Source organism: Palaemon carinicauda, chromosome 45 (assembly GCF_036898095.1).
Source record: "Palaemon carinicauda isolate YSFRI2023 chromosome 45, ASM3689809v2, whole genome shotgun sequence".
Classification (NCBI taxonomy): Eukaryota; Metazoa; Arthropoda; class Malacostraca; order Decapoda; family Palaemonidae; genus Palaemon; species Palaemon carinicauda.
This window is the reverse complement of record NC_090769.1, coordinates 19,710,357-19,726,596: the sequence shown is the minus strand read 5'-3', so window position 1 is coordinate 19,726,596 and position 16,240 is coordinate 19,710,357. Positions and strand designations below refer to the sequence as shown.

The 16,240-nt window shown below is 41.8% G+C and overlaps 1 protein-coding gene and 1 long non-coding RNA gene across 6 annotated transcripts in view; one reads left to right on the top strand and one right to left on the bottom strand.

The window, feature by feature from the left end:
- The first annotated feature begins 691 nt into the window (after positions 1-691).
- The window catches only part of LOC137634931 (uncharacterized), a 35,493-nt gene continuing 19,944 nt past the window's right edge, over positions 692-16,240 (top strand). The window contains exons 1-2 of the long non-coding RNA XR_011042593.1: positions 692-795; positions 6,341-6,417. This is a non-coding gene — a long non-coding RNA (uncharacterized lncRNA). The remainder of the gene's footprint in view (positions 796-6,340; positions 6,418-16,240) is intronic.
- The window catches only part of LOC137634929 (zinc finger protein 143-like), a 54,816-nt gene continuing 54,032 nt past the window's right edge, over positions 15,457-16,240 (bottom strand). For 4 of the 5 annotated variants that reach the window (XM_068367488.1, XM_068367489.1, XM_068367491.1 and 1 more), the window contains exon 11: positions 15,457-16,088. In XM_068367488.1, coding sequence (XP_068223589.1) covers positions 15,885-16,088 — 204 coding nt within the window. In that variant the 3' untranslated portion in view covers positions 15,457-15,884. The remainder of the gene's footprint in view (positions 16,089-16,240) is intronic. The other variant, XM_068367492.1, reaches the window with a different exon arrangement.

The window sequence follows — 16,240 nt, the reverse complement described above, 5'->3', positions numbered from 1 at the left end:
ATTAGGTTGGTCATAGCACCAAGCACCCGTTGAGATACTACCGCTAGAGTTATGGGGTCCTTTGACTGGCCATGCAGTGCTATATTGGAGCCTACTCTCTGGTTACAATTTCCCTTTGCCTACGCAAAGGTTGGTGTCCAAGTCATGACGTGTCTGTTATTATTTTTCTTACATCTCTAAGTCTTTGATTACATTCCCCAGAAGATTGTGTTTTGATAGGCGTGTATTTATTTATTTGTGATTAGAATAACTCAAAATTATTTGACAGAATTTCATGAAATTTGGTGGTATGATTGACCATGATACAATTTTAGATTTTGGGAGTGATTGGGTGAAAGGTTAAGGTAATGAAAATGTCAAAAACGCCCTTTTCATGAAATTACGAAAAAGTGTATAATTCAATTACCTATCTTGTGATATACATGATAAAAAATGTGAAAAATTTGTCTTTTTTTACTATAGCGTGATCAATTTTACCAGATTTGCATGAAACTCGTAAAAATATGAATAATTCAATTGTTTATATTGTGATGTACTGTACATGATATAGGCTAAGGTATGAAATCTACAGGGTTGCCGTTCTAGTTTTCCTATTAGGCATAAATTTTCTACAAATTTAATATGTTTTAAAGTTAAAACTAGCAAAGTGTTACACCTGTTATTCACCGAAAATGGTTTGCTGCACAGAACACGTGACTCAAGACAGTAAAAAGTTGTAAACAAAGTGTTAGACAGACGCACAAATAGTATTGGCAATTTTTATTTCATCTGTATTGTTTGGGCTGTTTCCAGAAGGTAAGCTCTTTCTTTATCAATTGCAAAAATGTTTTAAACTTTTGGTTGCCTGCAAATGAATTGCCTGTATGCATCTGTATTCTTCACCACTATTCCATCCATGTTGTTTGCAAAATTTCCAGCTCGTGCATTTAACATTAGTTCATTAATTTTTGTCCCCTTCTGTATTTCATCTTGCTTTTCCACTAATACTGTACTGCTACAAGAAATAGAATACATTATCATTCTTGTTATTTACTTATTTCCTCTTTTTCTACCATTCCTAACCCTAGGTACTGTACTACTCCCACATTGAAGTAAAAGGCTTTCATTGTTATAGGGCACTAGTACTTATCTCTCAAGGGAGTCCTCTAAATCCTGTAATATACTGCACCATAAAATGATAGTTTTATTTTCATTCTTATTACTTATGCTGAAGAAGTGTAATTTAGATAATGATCATAGTCTAGAGAGTTAAGTAGAGCTATATTTTGGGTATTATTGTAGTGTATTACAGGGCAATGTAACCTAGGAAAAAATCTACTTTAGAAAAAATTACTCCGAAAAAAATGACACTCGTACCTGTCGCAAATGAATAGTTTCAGAAATATATATATATATATATATATATATATATATATATATATATATATATATATATATATATATATATATATATATATATATATATATATATATATATATATATATATATCCTACGATAATGGGGGAGGCTTACAGCAGCCCCCCCTGCACCTGCATAGCCTTGCTTCCCTTGTCATTATGTAAGTTATTAACCGACACCCGTGTGGTTCCTGGCGGGAACCACATCGCGTGTTTCTTTCCCCTTGGGTTTATGTTTGGGGCCTATGTCGTAGATTTATGTCATGGCCCCAGCTGGGACAGAGGTGTATGGCCCTGTATTTCGTTAGGTCAACTTGTGAAGATGGCGCTGCTCGAGGCTTGCCATTGAGAGCTTGTGTGCAATGGAAGACCAGGAGCCAGCGGTGGAGGCGTACGTACCGCTTGCCTATGGGTGGGGTTAGGACCCTCTTCCTGCCTCTTATCAGCAGAGGGAAGAGCAAAAATCAAGTATTTCAGGATACAGTCAGCCTTGATCTTTGCAAGTTCTATCTTCGTGAATTTGGTCATTCGTGATACAGAGCACCATAAAACCTATTAAATATAAAATCATGTTTTCGTGTTAAGTACTCTCGTAACCCAACGATTTCGAACCGATTGTGCTGCTTTATACCAGGAATGCTTCGTGCCACTTCCCTCTCTGCCCAGCACAACATCCATCTCTATCACTCGGCCTTGGTCTTGCATTGTCTCGCCTCACGTGCACATTTCCCACTTCGGTCCTTTTTGTGCAGTATCACATGATGTAAAAACCTGTACAAATCCAGTGTGTTTAAAGTGATTTTAGTATAAAATGCGATACATACTTTACGCTATTCCACACCATTCGGTCGATGGCTCAAGAATTGCATCGTACTTCAGAATTACCTCGTAGAACTTCGTACGTAAATGGTTAGTGGTGTTATACTGATACTTTCTCCTCTAATTACTATTGCGTTAGTGTATTTATTGTATATTATTTATATACAAACCACATACTTAAGCTATCCCACGTGCCGTACTGTCGACAACTCAAGAATTGCATCATATTTCAGAATTATCTCGTAGAACTTCGTACGTAAATGGTTAATGGTGTTATACTGATACTTTCTCCTTTAATTATTATGTTAGTGTATTTATTGTATATTAGCATTATTATTATATAAAGCTTATGATAGAAATGATAGGGATGCAATATGGAATGTGATGAGGTTATGTGGAATTAGTGGAAGGTTGTTGCAAGCAGTGAAAAGTTTATACATAGGCTGTAAAGCATGTTTTAGAATAGAGAATGAATTGAGTGAGTGGTTTTTTAGTGAGAATGGGGCTGAGACAGGGGATGTTGCCATGGTTATTCAATTTGTTTGTTGATGGAGCTGTAAGAGAGGTGAATGTTTGAGTGCTTGGTCAAGGATTGAAATTGATGAGTGATCATGAGTGGGAGGTGAATCGGTTGTTGATTGCAGATGATACTGTATTGGTTGCAGACTCGGAGAAGCCGTGTCGTTTAGTGACACTTTGGAAGGTGTCTGAGAGAAGAAAGTTGTAAGTTAATGTGGGTAAGAGTAAGGTCATGAGGTGCACAAGAAGGGAGGGTGTATTAGATTGAATGTTGAATGTCTTGTTGAATGGTGAGTTACTTGAAGTGGATCAGTTTAAGAACAGTACAGTACTTTGGTTCTGTTTTTGCTGCAAATGGTGGAGTGGAAGCAGATGTACATCAGAGAGTGAATAAAGGATGTAAAGTGTTGAGGCCAGTGAAGGGAGTGGTTAAGAATAGAGGGTTAGGGATGAATGTAAAGAGGGTTCTGTATGAGAAAGTGATTGTACCAACTGCGATGTATGGATCAGAGTTGTGGGGATTGAAAGTGATGGAAAGACAGTAATTGAATTTGTTCGAGAGTAGTTATTGCAAAACTGTGAATAGGTGATTTTTTTATTCAGTTGGTTATATGATTCTTTGTATCACAAATGACAGAATCCTCAAAAATAGGACCTACGAATAATGAGGGCCAGCTGCATACGTTCACCACCTAGACACCCCGTGAACATAATGTTTCCCCAAATATTGTAGATAATTTTTCAAATATTCATTAAAACAAATAATTTTGTTCTTAAGCATAAAATTGCTCCAGACTAGTGGTAAGGCCTTAGTTGAACATTATTGCTATTGGTTAGGACTATCAAATCAACCCGCATACATGTAGGCCTATTTATTGTCTAGGGATCACTATTATATTCCTAGCATTCCATGCAACTTTTTTCTCTGGTATATTTAGCAATATTTATACCTTTGAAATGGTGCTTTAAGGAGCATTTCACTGGGCGACACAGGTTCCTCGCCCAGAAATAGATTTTTCCTTCTTCAAAATCCCTTTTATTGTCTAGGGATCACTATTTTCACACAAAATTTTTTCTAGGACCTTTTTTCTTTGCGATTTTAAATGAAATTTCCAGGGTCATATTGGAAAACTAAGAACCCTCTTTATACCAAATTTGTTGAAAAACAAAATACAGCAATTCACACATTCACATCTATTATCCATTCTTATATGTGTTAGCATTATTGTAAACCAAAGTGAATGGCATTGCTCAAATATTACAGTTGCTATAGTTATAGTAATTTGAAAAAAATATTTCAATCCAGTTTCTAGTTAGCACTTAACTCAGTCTAGGGAACAAACAATACTAATTAATTGTGCAGTTGTCAAAGAGTCAACTTCATTGTTACCGGGTTGAAATGAGAAATAGTATGTGGTATATCATAAGAGGGATGGGATTTAATGCGGGTAAAATAAAGATGTACAATAAAAAATTGAATGGAAAAAGTTAAAGGTTTGCTTTAACATGCTATAAACATATTGAATGGTTAAAATCTTTTAAAATTGATTAGGAACCTATAGAAAGAGAGATATATCTCTATTAGGTAAAATCAGAAAGGCATTTGAGAGGGTGCTAAGACAACTATGAAAGAGGCATTACAATAACATTATCAGAAACTCTTAGAATGAGAGGTTTTGCTAAGCCGTAACAAGATCTAAGTAGAAGAGAATAGCAGGTGTAATAATAGAAGAATTGGAGAGAAATGTGCATCATGGGTTAGGTCATCCTTTACTGTTTACCATAATGGAAGAAGTTACAAAGGAGTTCAGACAAGGAGGCACTTGGAAGCTGCTGTATTTAGACAGCATTCTGTTGAGGGCTAATGTTAAAAGAAGAGGTTGATGTTTAAAAGAAGAAAATGTGGAATTGAAAATAATTGCATATAAATGCAAGCAGCAGAAACTTGATGGGGTTGTGTCCTTATTGGTAACGTGTCTGCTTGGTGATCGCCAGAGGTGGGTTCAAGTCCCGCTTAAACTCGTTAGTTCCTCGAATGTCTGCAACCTCAATATCCTTATGAGTTAAGGATGGAGGATTTGGGGAAGCCTATAGGTCCACCTACTCAGTCATCAGCAGCCATTACTGGGCGCTCCCTGGTCCTAGCTTGGGTGGAGAGAGGGCTTGGGTGCTGATCATGTGATACAGTGTCTCTTGGACATTGTCCTGCTTGCTAGGGCAATGTCACTGTCCTTGCCTCTGCCATTCATGACTAACCTTTAAATCTTTAAAAGAAAATGTAGTGAGGAGTCAGAATGTGAAAAGAATGGGAGCCAGCTACGTAATAAGTACCAGTTTAGTAGACAACAGTGAAGTGATCTCATTAAGCCAATGTTCCTCTTAAGGAGGTCCTCTGGTTACAATAATTCACTGTTACAAATGGGCTCCCATAAAGTACTTAAAATAATCCTTGTAGCTGAATTTCGAGCTACAGTACAACGTTTTGTTAGTTGATACGACGAACTACTTTCTGATGCGCAGAGCAACTAACGCTGCCGAGTGTTAGGGTCGCTCATTCGCACCCTCAACTTGTTGTTTAATGGTACAGTAGTGTCATTGTGTGAAAAGTACTGCTCGTTCCTCGTTGTCCCGTTTGTTTTCGAACACTCGTAATTTATTTGGTTTGGTTGGCTCCTGGGCCTTTCACATACTGTTGGATACATCTTGGTGTATGCACGCCGGTTGCTCCGGTGTTTTCCCAGTAGCAGTGTGTATTGGATTTATAGTAGTCTGCTTTCCTGTTTTGTAATACTGTAATTATCAATTGTGTGTAAACAGAGACATAACATCTTGTGATGAGGATCATTTTTAATTATGTCTTTTGAAGATATTCGCACATTAATGGCACAACTCAAACTCATTGACTTATTTGCCATTAGACTTTCCATATCACTTGCTTAGCTGTCCAGCTCTCAGACTAGTATGAAGACTTAGGCAAAGTCGACACTAATATCAGGACACTGATATGATAAACTGGTGGCCTTCCAGTCATTCTTCCCAACTTGACTTATTGAAACAATTTCAGCTTTATCAGTGTTATAAAGTTCAAACTTGCAGCAAACATAAGTACAGGTACTTTTTATAGTCTATACATGAAATATCTGTTCGGGTGTTGTTGCTGTTTTTAAGTTATATTTAATTGCTCATTATTTCTCATATCATTCATTTATTTCCTTATTTCCTTTTCTCACTGGGCTATTTTTCCTTGTTGAAGCCCTTGGGCTTATAGCATCTTACTTTTCCAACAGTGGGGCTTATAGCATCTTACTTTTCCAACAGTGATTGTAACTTAGCTTGTAATAATTATAAAATGTTAAAAAATGATTTAGCACTTTTCTAGCGCGTTTTGGAAGTTCATATAACGCATATTAAACATCAGAAAGGTAACCCTGCTTATGTCTTGCATCATCTCTCCTCGTGTGTATATCTCCCATTTTGCTCCTTTTTGAACAGAATTATGTTTTCATATAAAAATTTTATTTATTTTTATACAGGAGTACATACTGTACTTGTAGACATTGTTTAAATTTACGGGGTAATATAATGTAGATATGTTTTCCTACAGTACTGTGCAAGACATGAGTCCAATACATCAGGAGTTGCGTCATGCTTCAAGACTGCGCAGAACTTCATACAAAAATGGTTAGTGGTCGTTGTATAAAATATGTACACATAAGTTAATCTTAAATTATATACATATTGTACAGTACAGAATTACAGTAATGTATACAGTATTATAAATGTAGGGTATGTGTGGGGTGAGTGAAGTCATCCAAACGAAAACAGCGGACACTTATAGAACAGTTGAGCTTTACTGTAGTAGTGATAGTGCTGTACATATATTACAGTAATATACACTACAGTTTCAGCGAGTGTTATACAGTATTACAAGATAGGAACCACAGTGTTTTGTTCTTACACTGTAAGTGTATGATTACTTGGTAAAATTATAGTTCTAGTTAAGGCAACGACTACTGTACTTTAGTTTTTCAATATTAATCTTACCCGATGATCATGTAGCTGTCAACTCCGTTGCCCGACAGAAATCTACGGTCGGGATACGCCAGCGATCGCTATCCAGGTGGGGGTGTGCTCAACAGCGCCATCTGTGGTCAGGTACTCAAGTACTTCTTGTCAACAAGACCTCAATTTTTCCTCTGTCGTGCCGCCGGCAAGACCTACATGGATACGCTGTTGATTTTGGAGTCTTTTGTTCACGATTTGGTGATGTATTTGCTCTGAAGTTTAGCCTTCGCTGTTCAGGAAGCTTTATCCTTAGCTTAGCAAGCTTTTGGAATTAATTTGATTCATTGGTTAACGATCTTTGCTTAATTTTGGAATTCCCCCTTGACTACCTCTAAATTCAAGATGTCTGACCTTTCCCAAGTTCCTAAATACAGGCAGTGTAGTGTTAGGACTTGTACTAGGCGTCTTCCGAAGGCCTCTATAGATCCTCACACCGTATGTTCCAATTGTAGGGGAAAATCCTGTCAATTGGAAGATCGATGTGGGGAATGTGCTGGGCTTTCGGAATTCGATTTTAATGAATTCCTCAGATATGCACGTAGGTTAGAGAAGGAGAGAGATAGGAGGAGTTCTTCTCGCTCTGTGGATTTTTCCTCTCCCCATGCCCCTCAACCTTTTCCTTCCCCTGTGGTGGTGACTCCCGAACCTGCTACGAGTGCTCAGCCTGCAATGGCTGATATGTTGCGTGCCATTCAGGCTCTCGGTGAGAAGGTGGAGTCGTTGGTTAGTGACCGCAATCAGCTCTTGGCAGATGTCAGAGAGCTGAAAGCGAAGAGTGCAGTGGGAAGTGTTAGTGCTAGTGATGTGCATAGTGTCAGTGTCAGTGTTGCGCATGAGGGTACATCTGTGCGTGCCAGTCGTCCTCCCAGTCCGGGACCTCTTGCAAGCTCCCAAGCCCAGGGGAGAAGCAATGTCGAAGGACCAAAGGGTTCGGCAGGCCTTGATCGGCGCACGGATGTATCCTCAGTGGTTGCGGACGTATCTGCTAAGGATCGTCCCATCCACTTACAGACGAATGAGCCCTTACATTCCTCGTCTGTGGAAGAAGTTTCCAGGAGGAAACGGTGGACCAAGGTCTCACGACCGCTCAAACGTAAGGTCCCTTCCGAGCTAGTCCAACGGCCCAGGTGTAGCCACTGGGTCAGTTCGGACTCGCCGCAGTCATCTGATGACTGCACACCTCCTAAGAGAGGTAGAGTGGTCCCTCAACAGGCCTCTGCTCCGTCTGTTGTTGCTCCAACCACAGTAGACCCTAAGTGGTCCATGCTGCAGATTATGCAGTCTCAGCTTGCGGCATTTATGCAGGAGTATCATGCCGAGAAGGTTAACACCTCTCCTGTTAACCTACAACCCGCAGAGGTTGTGCGCTCAGCAGATACTGCGGCTGCCTGCTCCCACACCCCACCTGTGAGAGCTCCTCCACCGATGCGCAGTCCTCACTGCCAGACGCATGTTCTTGCTGCACCATCTGCTAACATGCGTGAGCTGCCGCATCAGGAGTTGCCGGGTTCCAGCACTATGCGGCATTCTCCTCAGCCCATGCAGCATGCTCTGCAGACCTTACAGCATGCTCCGCATACCATGCAGCATGAGCCGCATACCTTACAGCATGCTCTGCATACCATACCGCATGCTCCTCAGCCCACCGCAGACCCTCCCACACACCAGCCCTCTGCTTTTGTTGTTGCCAGCTCGCAGACTGTCCAGCAGAGGCATGATGATGGATCCGCAGGTACGCATGCACCCGTTCTGCAGGATTCAGCCGTTCAGCTTGCTGCTCTGCCTTTGCCACTCACAACTCAACTTTCGGATGATGATGTATCGGATGATGAAGCTGCTCATCTGGATGATCCTCACTCTGATGTTGAAGGACACAAGTCTTCGCCACCCTCCTTAGACTTTCGCAAAGTCCTTGCTTTGTTCAGGGATTTGTATCCTGAACACTTTGTGTCTGCAACCCCTCGTTCTCCTCCCTCCGAGTTTGCTCTGGGCATGCAGTCTGCTGCGCCTGCCTTCACCAAGCTTGTTCTCGCCAGATCATCAAGGAGAGCTTTGAGGGTTATGGGGGACTGGTTGCATTCCAAGAAGCAACTGGGAAGGACCTCTTTTGTGTTTCCTCCTCCCAAGCTGGCTTCTAAGTCGAGCGTCTGGTATGCCACGGGAGAGGAACCTGGCTTGGGGGTTCCTGCCTCTGCCCAGGCCGACTTCTCAAGTCTGGTTGACTCTCCCCGCAGGTTGGCTATGAGACGTTCGAAGATCTACTGGTCCTTTTCCGATCTTGATCATATGTTGAAGGGAGTCTTTCGTGCCTTCGAGATATTCAACTTCCTCGATTGGTGTTTGGGAGCCTTGTTTTGTTTTGTTTTGTTTTGTTAAAGTTTTTATAGTTTATATAGGAGATATTTATTGTTACTCTTCTTAGAATATTTTATTTTCCTTTTTTCCTTTCCGCACTGAGCTATTTTCCCTGTTGGAGCCCCTGGGCTTATAGCATACTGCTTTTCCAACTAGGGTTGTAGCTTAGTAAGTAATAATAATAATAATAATAATAATAATTAAGCAGGAAGACTTCCCCTTCAGATAAGGACTCGGCCATGCTGATCATGTCTAGCATGGACAAGGCAATTCGGGATGGGTCTGGTGAACTTGCGGCTTCATATGTATCAGGAGTCCTCAAGAAGAGAGAACATCTGTGCTCCTTCTTATCTGCTGGTATCACTCCTTGCCAGAAGTCAGAGTTGCTGTTTGCTCCTCTCTCCAAGTGTCTGTTTCCGGAGGAGTTGATTAAGGGGATGGCTGCCTCTCTTATCCAGAAGGATACTCATGACCTCATGGCTTCTTCTGCACGTAAGGCTAAAACCTTACCTTCCGTGCCTAGACCCTTCCGCCCTACAGCAGTTGATACACCTGCTTCTAGGTTCATCCCGCCCTTTCGTGGCAGAACCTCCAGAAGAGGAGGTAATCGTGCAGACAGTCACCGTGGCAAGTCCAAGAAGGGTTCCAAGTCCGCAAAAGGCAAGTTTTGACTGCCTTCCTCTCCAGACAGCAGTAGGAGCCAGACTCAAGACCTTCTGGCAAGCTTGGGAGAGCAGAGGTGCAGACGCTCAGTCTGTGAAGTGGCTAAGGGAGGGATACAGAATTCCGTTCTGCCTCAATCCCCCTCTAGCTACATCTCCCATCAACCTCTCTCCCAACTACAAGGAGAAGGACAAGAGGCTAGCGTTGCAACAAGAGGTGTCGCTCTTGCTACAAAAGGAAGCAGTGGTCATAGTCCGGGATCATCAATCCCCGGGCTTTTACAACCGTCTCTTCCTGGTAGCCAAGAAGACAGGAGGTTGGAGACCGGTGCTGGACGTCAGTGCTCTCAATGCTTATGTCACCAAGCAGACGTTCACGATGGAGACGACGAAGTCGGTCCTAGCAGCGGTCAGGCAGGAGGACTGGATGGTCTCGTTAGATCTGAAAGACGCATACTTTCACGTCCCCATCCATCCAGACTCCCAACCTTTCCTAAGATTCGTCTTTGGAAAGGTTGTGTACCAGTTCCAAGCCCTGTGCTTTGGCCTAAGCACGGCACCTCTTGTGTTTACGAGACTGATGAGGAATATTGCGAAATTCCTTCACTTGGCAGACATCAGAGCCTCCCTCTATTTAGACGACTGGCTTTTAAGAGCTCCCACAAGTCGTCGCTGTCTGGAGAATCTCAGATGGACTATGGATCTGACCAAGGAACTGGGCCTCCTGGTCAATTTAGAGAAGTCCCAGCTCGTCCCATCCCAGACCATTGTTTACCTGGGTATGGAAATTCAGAGTCGAGCTTTTCGGGCTTTTCCGTCGGCCCCAAGGATCAACCAAGCCCTAGAGTGCATCCAGAGCATGCTGAGAAGGAACCGATGCTCAGTCAGGCAGTGGATGAGTCTAACAGGGACACTTTCATCGCTGGCCCTGTTCATCGAGTTAGGGAGACTCCACCTCCGCCCCCTTCAGTATCATCTAGCTGCTCACTGGATAAAGGACATGACGCTAGAGACGGTCTCAGTTCCTGTTTCCGAAGAGATGAGGTCTACTCTAACGTGGTGGAAGAACAGCATTCTTCTCAAGGAAGGTCTATCTTTAGCTGTTCAGACCCCCGACCACCGTCTCTTCTCGGACGCATCAGACTCGGGCTGGGGTGCGACATTGGACGGACAGGAATGCTCGGGAACATGGAATCAGGAGCAAAGGACACTTCACATCAATTGCAAGGAGTTGTTGGCGGTTCATCTGGCCTTGATAAACTTCAAGTCCCTCCAGCTAAACAAGGTGGTGGAGGTGAACTCCGACAACACCACAGCCTTGGCTTACATCTCCAAGCAGGGGGGGACTCATTCGAGGATGTTGTTCGAGATCGCAAGGGACCTCCTCATTTGGTCAAAAGATCGAAAGCTCACGCTGGTAACGAGGTTCATTCAGGGCGATATGAATGTCATGGCAGATCGCCTCAGCCGGAAGGGTCAGGTCATCCCCACAGAGTGGACCCTTCACAAGAATGTTTGCAGCAGACTTTGGGCCCTGTGGGGTCAGCCAACCATAGATCTGTTCGCTACCTCGATGACCAAGAGGCTCCCATTGTATTGTTCTCCGATTCCAGACCCAGCAGCAGTTCACGTGGATGCCTTTCTGCTGGATTGGTCCCATCTCGACCTGTATGCATTCCCGCCGTTCAAGATTGTCAACAGGGTACTTCAGAAGTTCGCCTCTCACAAAGGGACACGGCTGACGTTGGTTGCTCCCCTCTGGCCCGCGAGAGAATGGTTCACAGAGGTACTGCAATGGCTGGTCGACGTTCCCAGGACTCTTCCTCTAAGAGTGGACCTTCTGCGTCAACCTCACGTAAAGAAGGTACACCCAAACCTCCACGCTCTTCGTCTGACTGCCTTCAGACTATCGAAAGACTCTCAAGAGCTAGAGGCTTTTCGAAGGAGGCAGCCAGAGCGATTGCCAGAGCAAGGAGGACATCCACTCTCAGAGTCTATCAGTCTAAATGGGAAGTCTTCCGAAACTGGTGCAAGGCCAATGCAGTTTCCTCAACCAGTACCACTGTAACCCAGATTGCTGACTTCCTGTTACATCTAAGGAACGTTAGATCCCTATCAGCTCCTACGATCAAGGGTTACAGAAGTATGTTGGCAGCGGTTTTCCGCCACAGAGGCTTGGATCTTTCCACCAACAAAGATCTACAGGACCTCCTTAGGTCTTTTGAGACCTCAAAGGAACGTCGGTTGTCCACTCCAGGCTGGAATCTAGACGTGGTCCTAAGGTTCCTTATGTCATCTAGATTTGAACCGCTCCAATCAGCCTCTTTTAAGGACCTCACATTAAAAACTCTTTTCCTCGTATGCCTAGCAACAGCTAAAAGAGTAAGTGAGATCCACGCCTTCAGCAGGAACATAGGTTTCACATCGGAAACGGCTACATGTTCCTTGCAGCTCGGTTTTTTGGCTAAAAACGAGCTTCCTTCACGTCCTTGGCCTAAATCGTTCGAGATCCCTAGCCTGTCCAACTTGGTGGGGAACGAACTGGAGAGAGTACTTTGCCCAGTCAGAGCTCTTAGGTACTATCTAAGAAGGTCAAAACCTTTACGAGGACAATCAGAAGCCTTATGGTGTGCTGTCAAGAAGCCTTCGCTACCAATGTCTAAGAACGCAGTTTCTTACTACATCAGGCTTCTGATTAGAGAAGCTCATTCTCATCTGAAGGAAGAAGACCTTGCTTTGCTGAAGGTAAGGACACATGAAGTGAGAGCTGTGGCTACTTCAGTGGCCTTCAAACAGAACCGTTCTCTGCAGAGTGTTATGGATGCAACCTATTGGAGAAGCAAGTCAGTGTTCGCATCATTCTATCTCAAAGATGTCCAGTCTCTTTACGAGAACTGCTACACCCTGGGACCATTCGTAGCAGCGAGTGCAGTAGTAGGTGAGGGCTCAGCCACTACATTCCCATAATCCCATAACCTTTTTAACCTTTCTCTTGAATACTTTTTATTGTTGTTTTTGGGTTGTACGGTCGGCTAAGAAGCCTTCCGCATCCTGGTTGATTTGGCGGGTGGTCAATTCTTTCTTGAGAAGCGCCTAGGTTAGAGGTTGTGATGAGGTCCTTTAGTATGGGTTGCAGCCCTTTATACTTCAGCACCTAAGAGTCGTTCAGCATCCTAAGAGGACCGCTACGCTCAGTAAGGAAGACGTACTTAATAAAGGCAGAGTAATGGTTCAAGTCGACTTCCTTACCAGGTACTTATTTATTTTATATTTGTTATTTTGAATAACTAATAAAATGAAATACGGGATACTTAGCTTCTTTGTTAACATGTATGCTGGTCTCCACCCACCACCCTGGGTGTGAATCAGCTACATGATCATCGGGTAAGATTAATATTGAAAAATGTTATTTTCATTAGTAAAATAAATTTTTGAATATACTTACCCGATGATCATGAATTAAAGGACCCGCCCTTCCTCCCCATAGAGAACCAGTGGACCGAGGAGAAAATTGAGGTCTTGTTGACAAGAAGTACTTGAGTACCTGACCACAGATGGCGCTGTTGAGCACACCCCCACCTGGATAGCGATCGCTGGCGTATCCCGACCGTAGATTTCTGTCGGGCAACGGAGTTGACAGCTACATGATCATCGGGTAAGTATATTCAAAAATTTATTTTACTAATGAAAATAACATGTTATGTATTGTACTGTAGCCTTAATGTGTCCAATGCGTAGTGTAGCCTACACATGTCCACATGTACTGAATACTTACTTATATATACCGGTATATATATTTTTTCAATTACAAACTACTTATACTGTGATAGAAACCAAGTAAAAATAATATTAGGCATTAGTGTGTCAATTATCTGAATGCAGGCATGGGGTAGCAAGTTGTTAGGTTAGGCTGCATTATATCACCCTAGGGCACCAAATATACATGACATCGTGCTTTTTGCACCTGTCTCCGTTACCTAACCCTTGCAAAGAGTGGGGCTGACTGTACAGCCAAACTGAAAAGGAGGCCTTAGCTGTCACTGTCAAAAACTTTCACAAGATTCTATACGGTCGACACTTCACTGTGTTGATGGATGATAATGCGTTACTATCCATTTTTGGATCTTAAGAAAGACACCCTGGTTTAACTCCATTCAGTACACAAAGACAACTGATTTTGGTCAGGCTGGTGCCTTATCTCGTCTCATCAATTAACGAAAAGTGGATGGTGATAATGTCGTCATAGCCACAATTTCAGTCAAACAGGATGTTCGATGCCTCTCAGATTGGATTCGTCCCAGCATCTGCAGTACAACAAGCAACCCCAGAAAGATGAACTTTTGCAAGAAGTCATGGACTAGCTGGAGACAAATTGGCCATCATCACTTTATGGGGACTTGGAGCAATTGAAGCAGTCAAGCACCTCACTCTTGATCATTAATAATTGTTTGATGTTTGGTGATTGCATCATCATTCCAGATAGCCTCAGGCCAGTGTGCTCAAACAGTTGCATTCAGCACATTCTGATATCACTCGCAGGAAGTCTATGGCTCGCAGTATTGTTCACTGGCCTAACATGGACATTCACATTGTGAAAACAGTCAAGTTATGCCATCTCTGCACCGAAGTAGCAAAAGACCCATCACATATTATTTCTTCTTGGCCAACACGACAGGAACTGAGCTCTCCAGTTCACATAGACTGTGCCAGACCTATCAATGGCCAAAGCTATCTCATTATTGTAGATGCATTTTCCAAGTGCCCAGAGGTGTTTTTGATGAACAAGACTGATATCATTTCAACAATATCAACACTCAAATGTCTTTTCACCAAGCACGGGTTACCTGAATCCATTTTCTCAGACAATGGGATGTAATTCACCTCGGACCTGTTCAAAACAATTTGGAAGTCCCTGTGCATCAAGCATATACATTCGCCACCATACCACCCTTAGTCCAACGGTCTTACTGAGTGGTTTGTAGACACATTCAAGCTCACTCTGCAGATGGAAGGAAACTACAGAAGAAAACTAAGTATTTTTTTTTAACTATTGGACAACCCCCAAGTTTAATATCAACAATGTATCTCCAGCTGAAGCCCTTCCTTATTGGACAGAAACTGGGTACAGTACTACATGCTCTTCAACCAAGGGAAAGCCCGAAAGAATCAACCACCAGAAATCATCCTGGAGCATTTGTATTGAATGAGTATGTGTATGCGCGAGCATATCGTCCAAAAGCTTTACTTAAGAAAGCTGGAATCATCATTGGACTACGTAGGAGTTATATGTTTGAAGTTCAACTTGTGGGTGCGACATCAGTATTATTTACGACATAGACATTCTGCCCAACAATTGGTTACAAGCGCAGACCCTCACAAAATTCGATCTATTTGCAGAAAGAGGACAATTTCATGTACCTTAATTGAAATAGGTCATTACAGTATAATGTATGTATTGTATCTATAAATTGGTCATTTCCTAATTAAATATCTATAAAGATCTTTAAAGCATAAAGGAAACACACAAAAATATATTTTACCATTTTTATTAAATATACAGTATCAAGTGATAATAAGGCTATATACTACATTTCAGAAAGTACAAAGTAATACTGTATAGTACTGTATTCCAAAAAAAATGTATAGTATTTCAAATTCTGAATTATTCAAATACTTATTAATCAAGCAATAAATATTAAGTTTCTTTAAGGTAGTGGGAGATACTAATACTGATGTTTTTGCAGAAGCAATTTACTGATTGCAAAAAGTTCAAAGTATCTTTTTTTAAATTTACAATAAAAAAAAGCCTTCAAGAATTTTAAACAATTCTTCCCTTTTGCCATCAATGACATTACACTTGAATTCAATCGATCCACATATGCTAGCTTGGCGTGTGCTATAATGTAAATTTAATTTGCTAATACTTACTGCGTATACTGTAATTTTAACACCAGATGGAAGATAACCAAATTTTCTAACAATATGCTTAGTAATTTTGTTATCCTTGATTATATTGCATATACAAAGCATAACTAGACTTATAAATGTCTAATAGTTGATCCTTTCTCAGCAATGATCACTTTTCAGTTTCTGTTCAACTTCCCTAACAATAATAATGTTCTTACTATCACATCTAATTTCTTCATGTTTTATTTCTATATTGTGGCCTTCAGTAATTGTTGACTCTGCCACAGATGTGAAATCATCAAAGCTTATGACCTTTACGCTGTCATCGGCACTATCCGTACTGCTACTTGCCACAGCCAACTGCTGGAGGAAAAAAAAACATTACAAATTTTTATACATGTTATGTTTTTGACATGGAATGACTCCATTACTAATATAAATATAAATATGAATGTTATTCAATCAAAATAAATAGGGAATAATTCACTATTTTCTCTCTCAAGGCTAGTAGACTA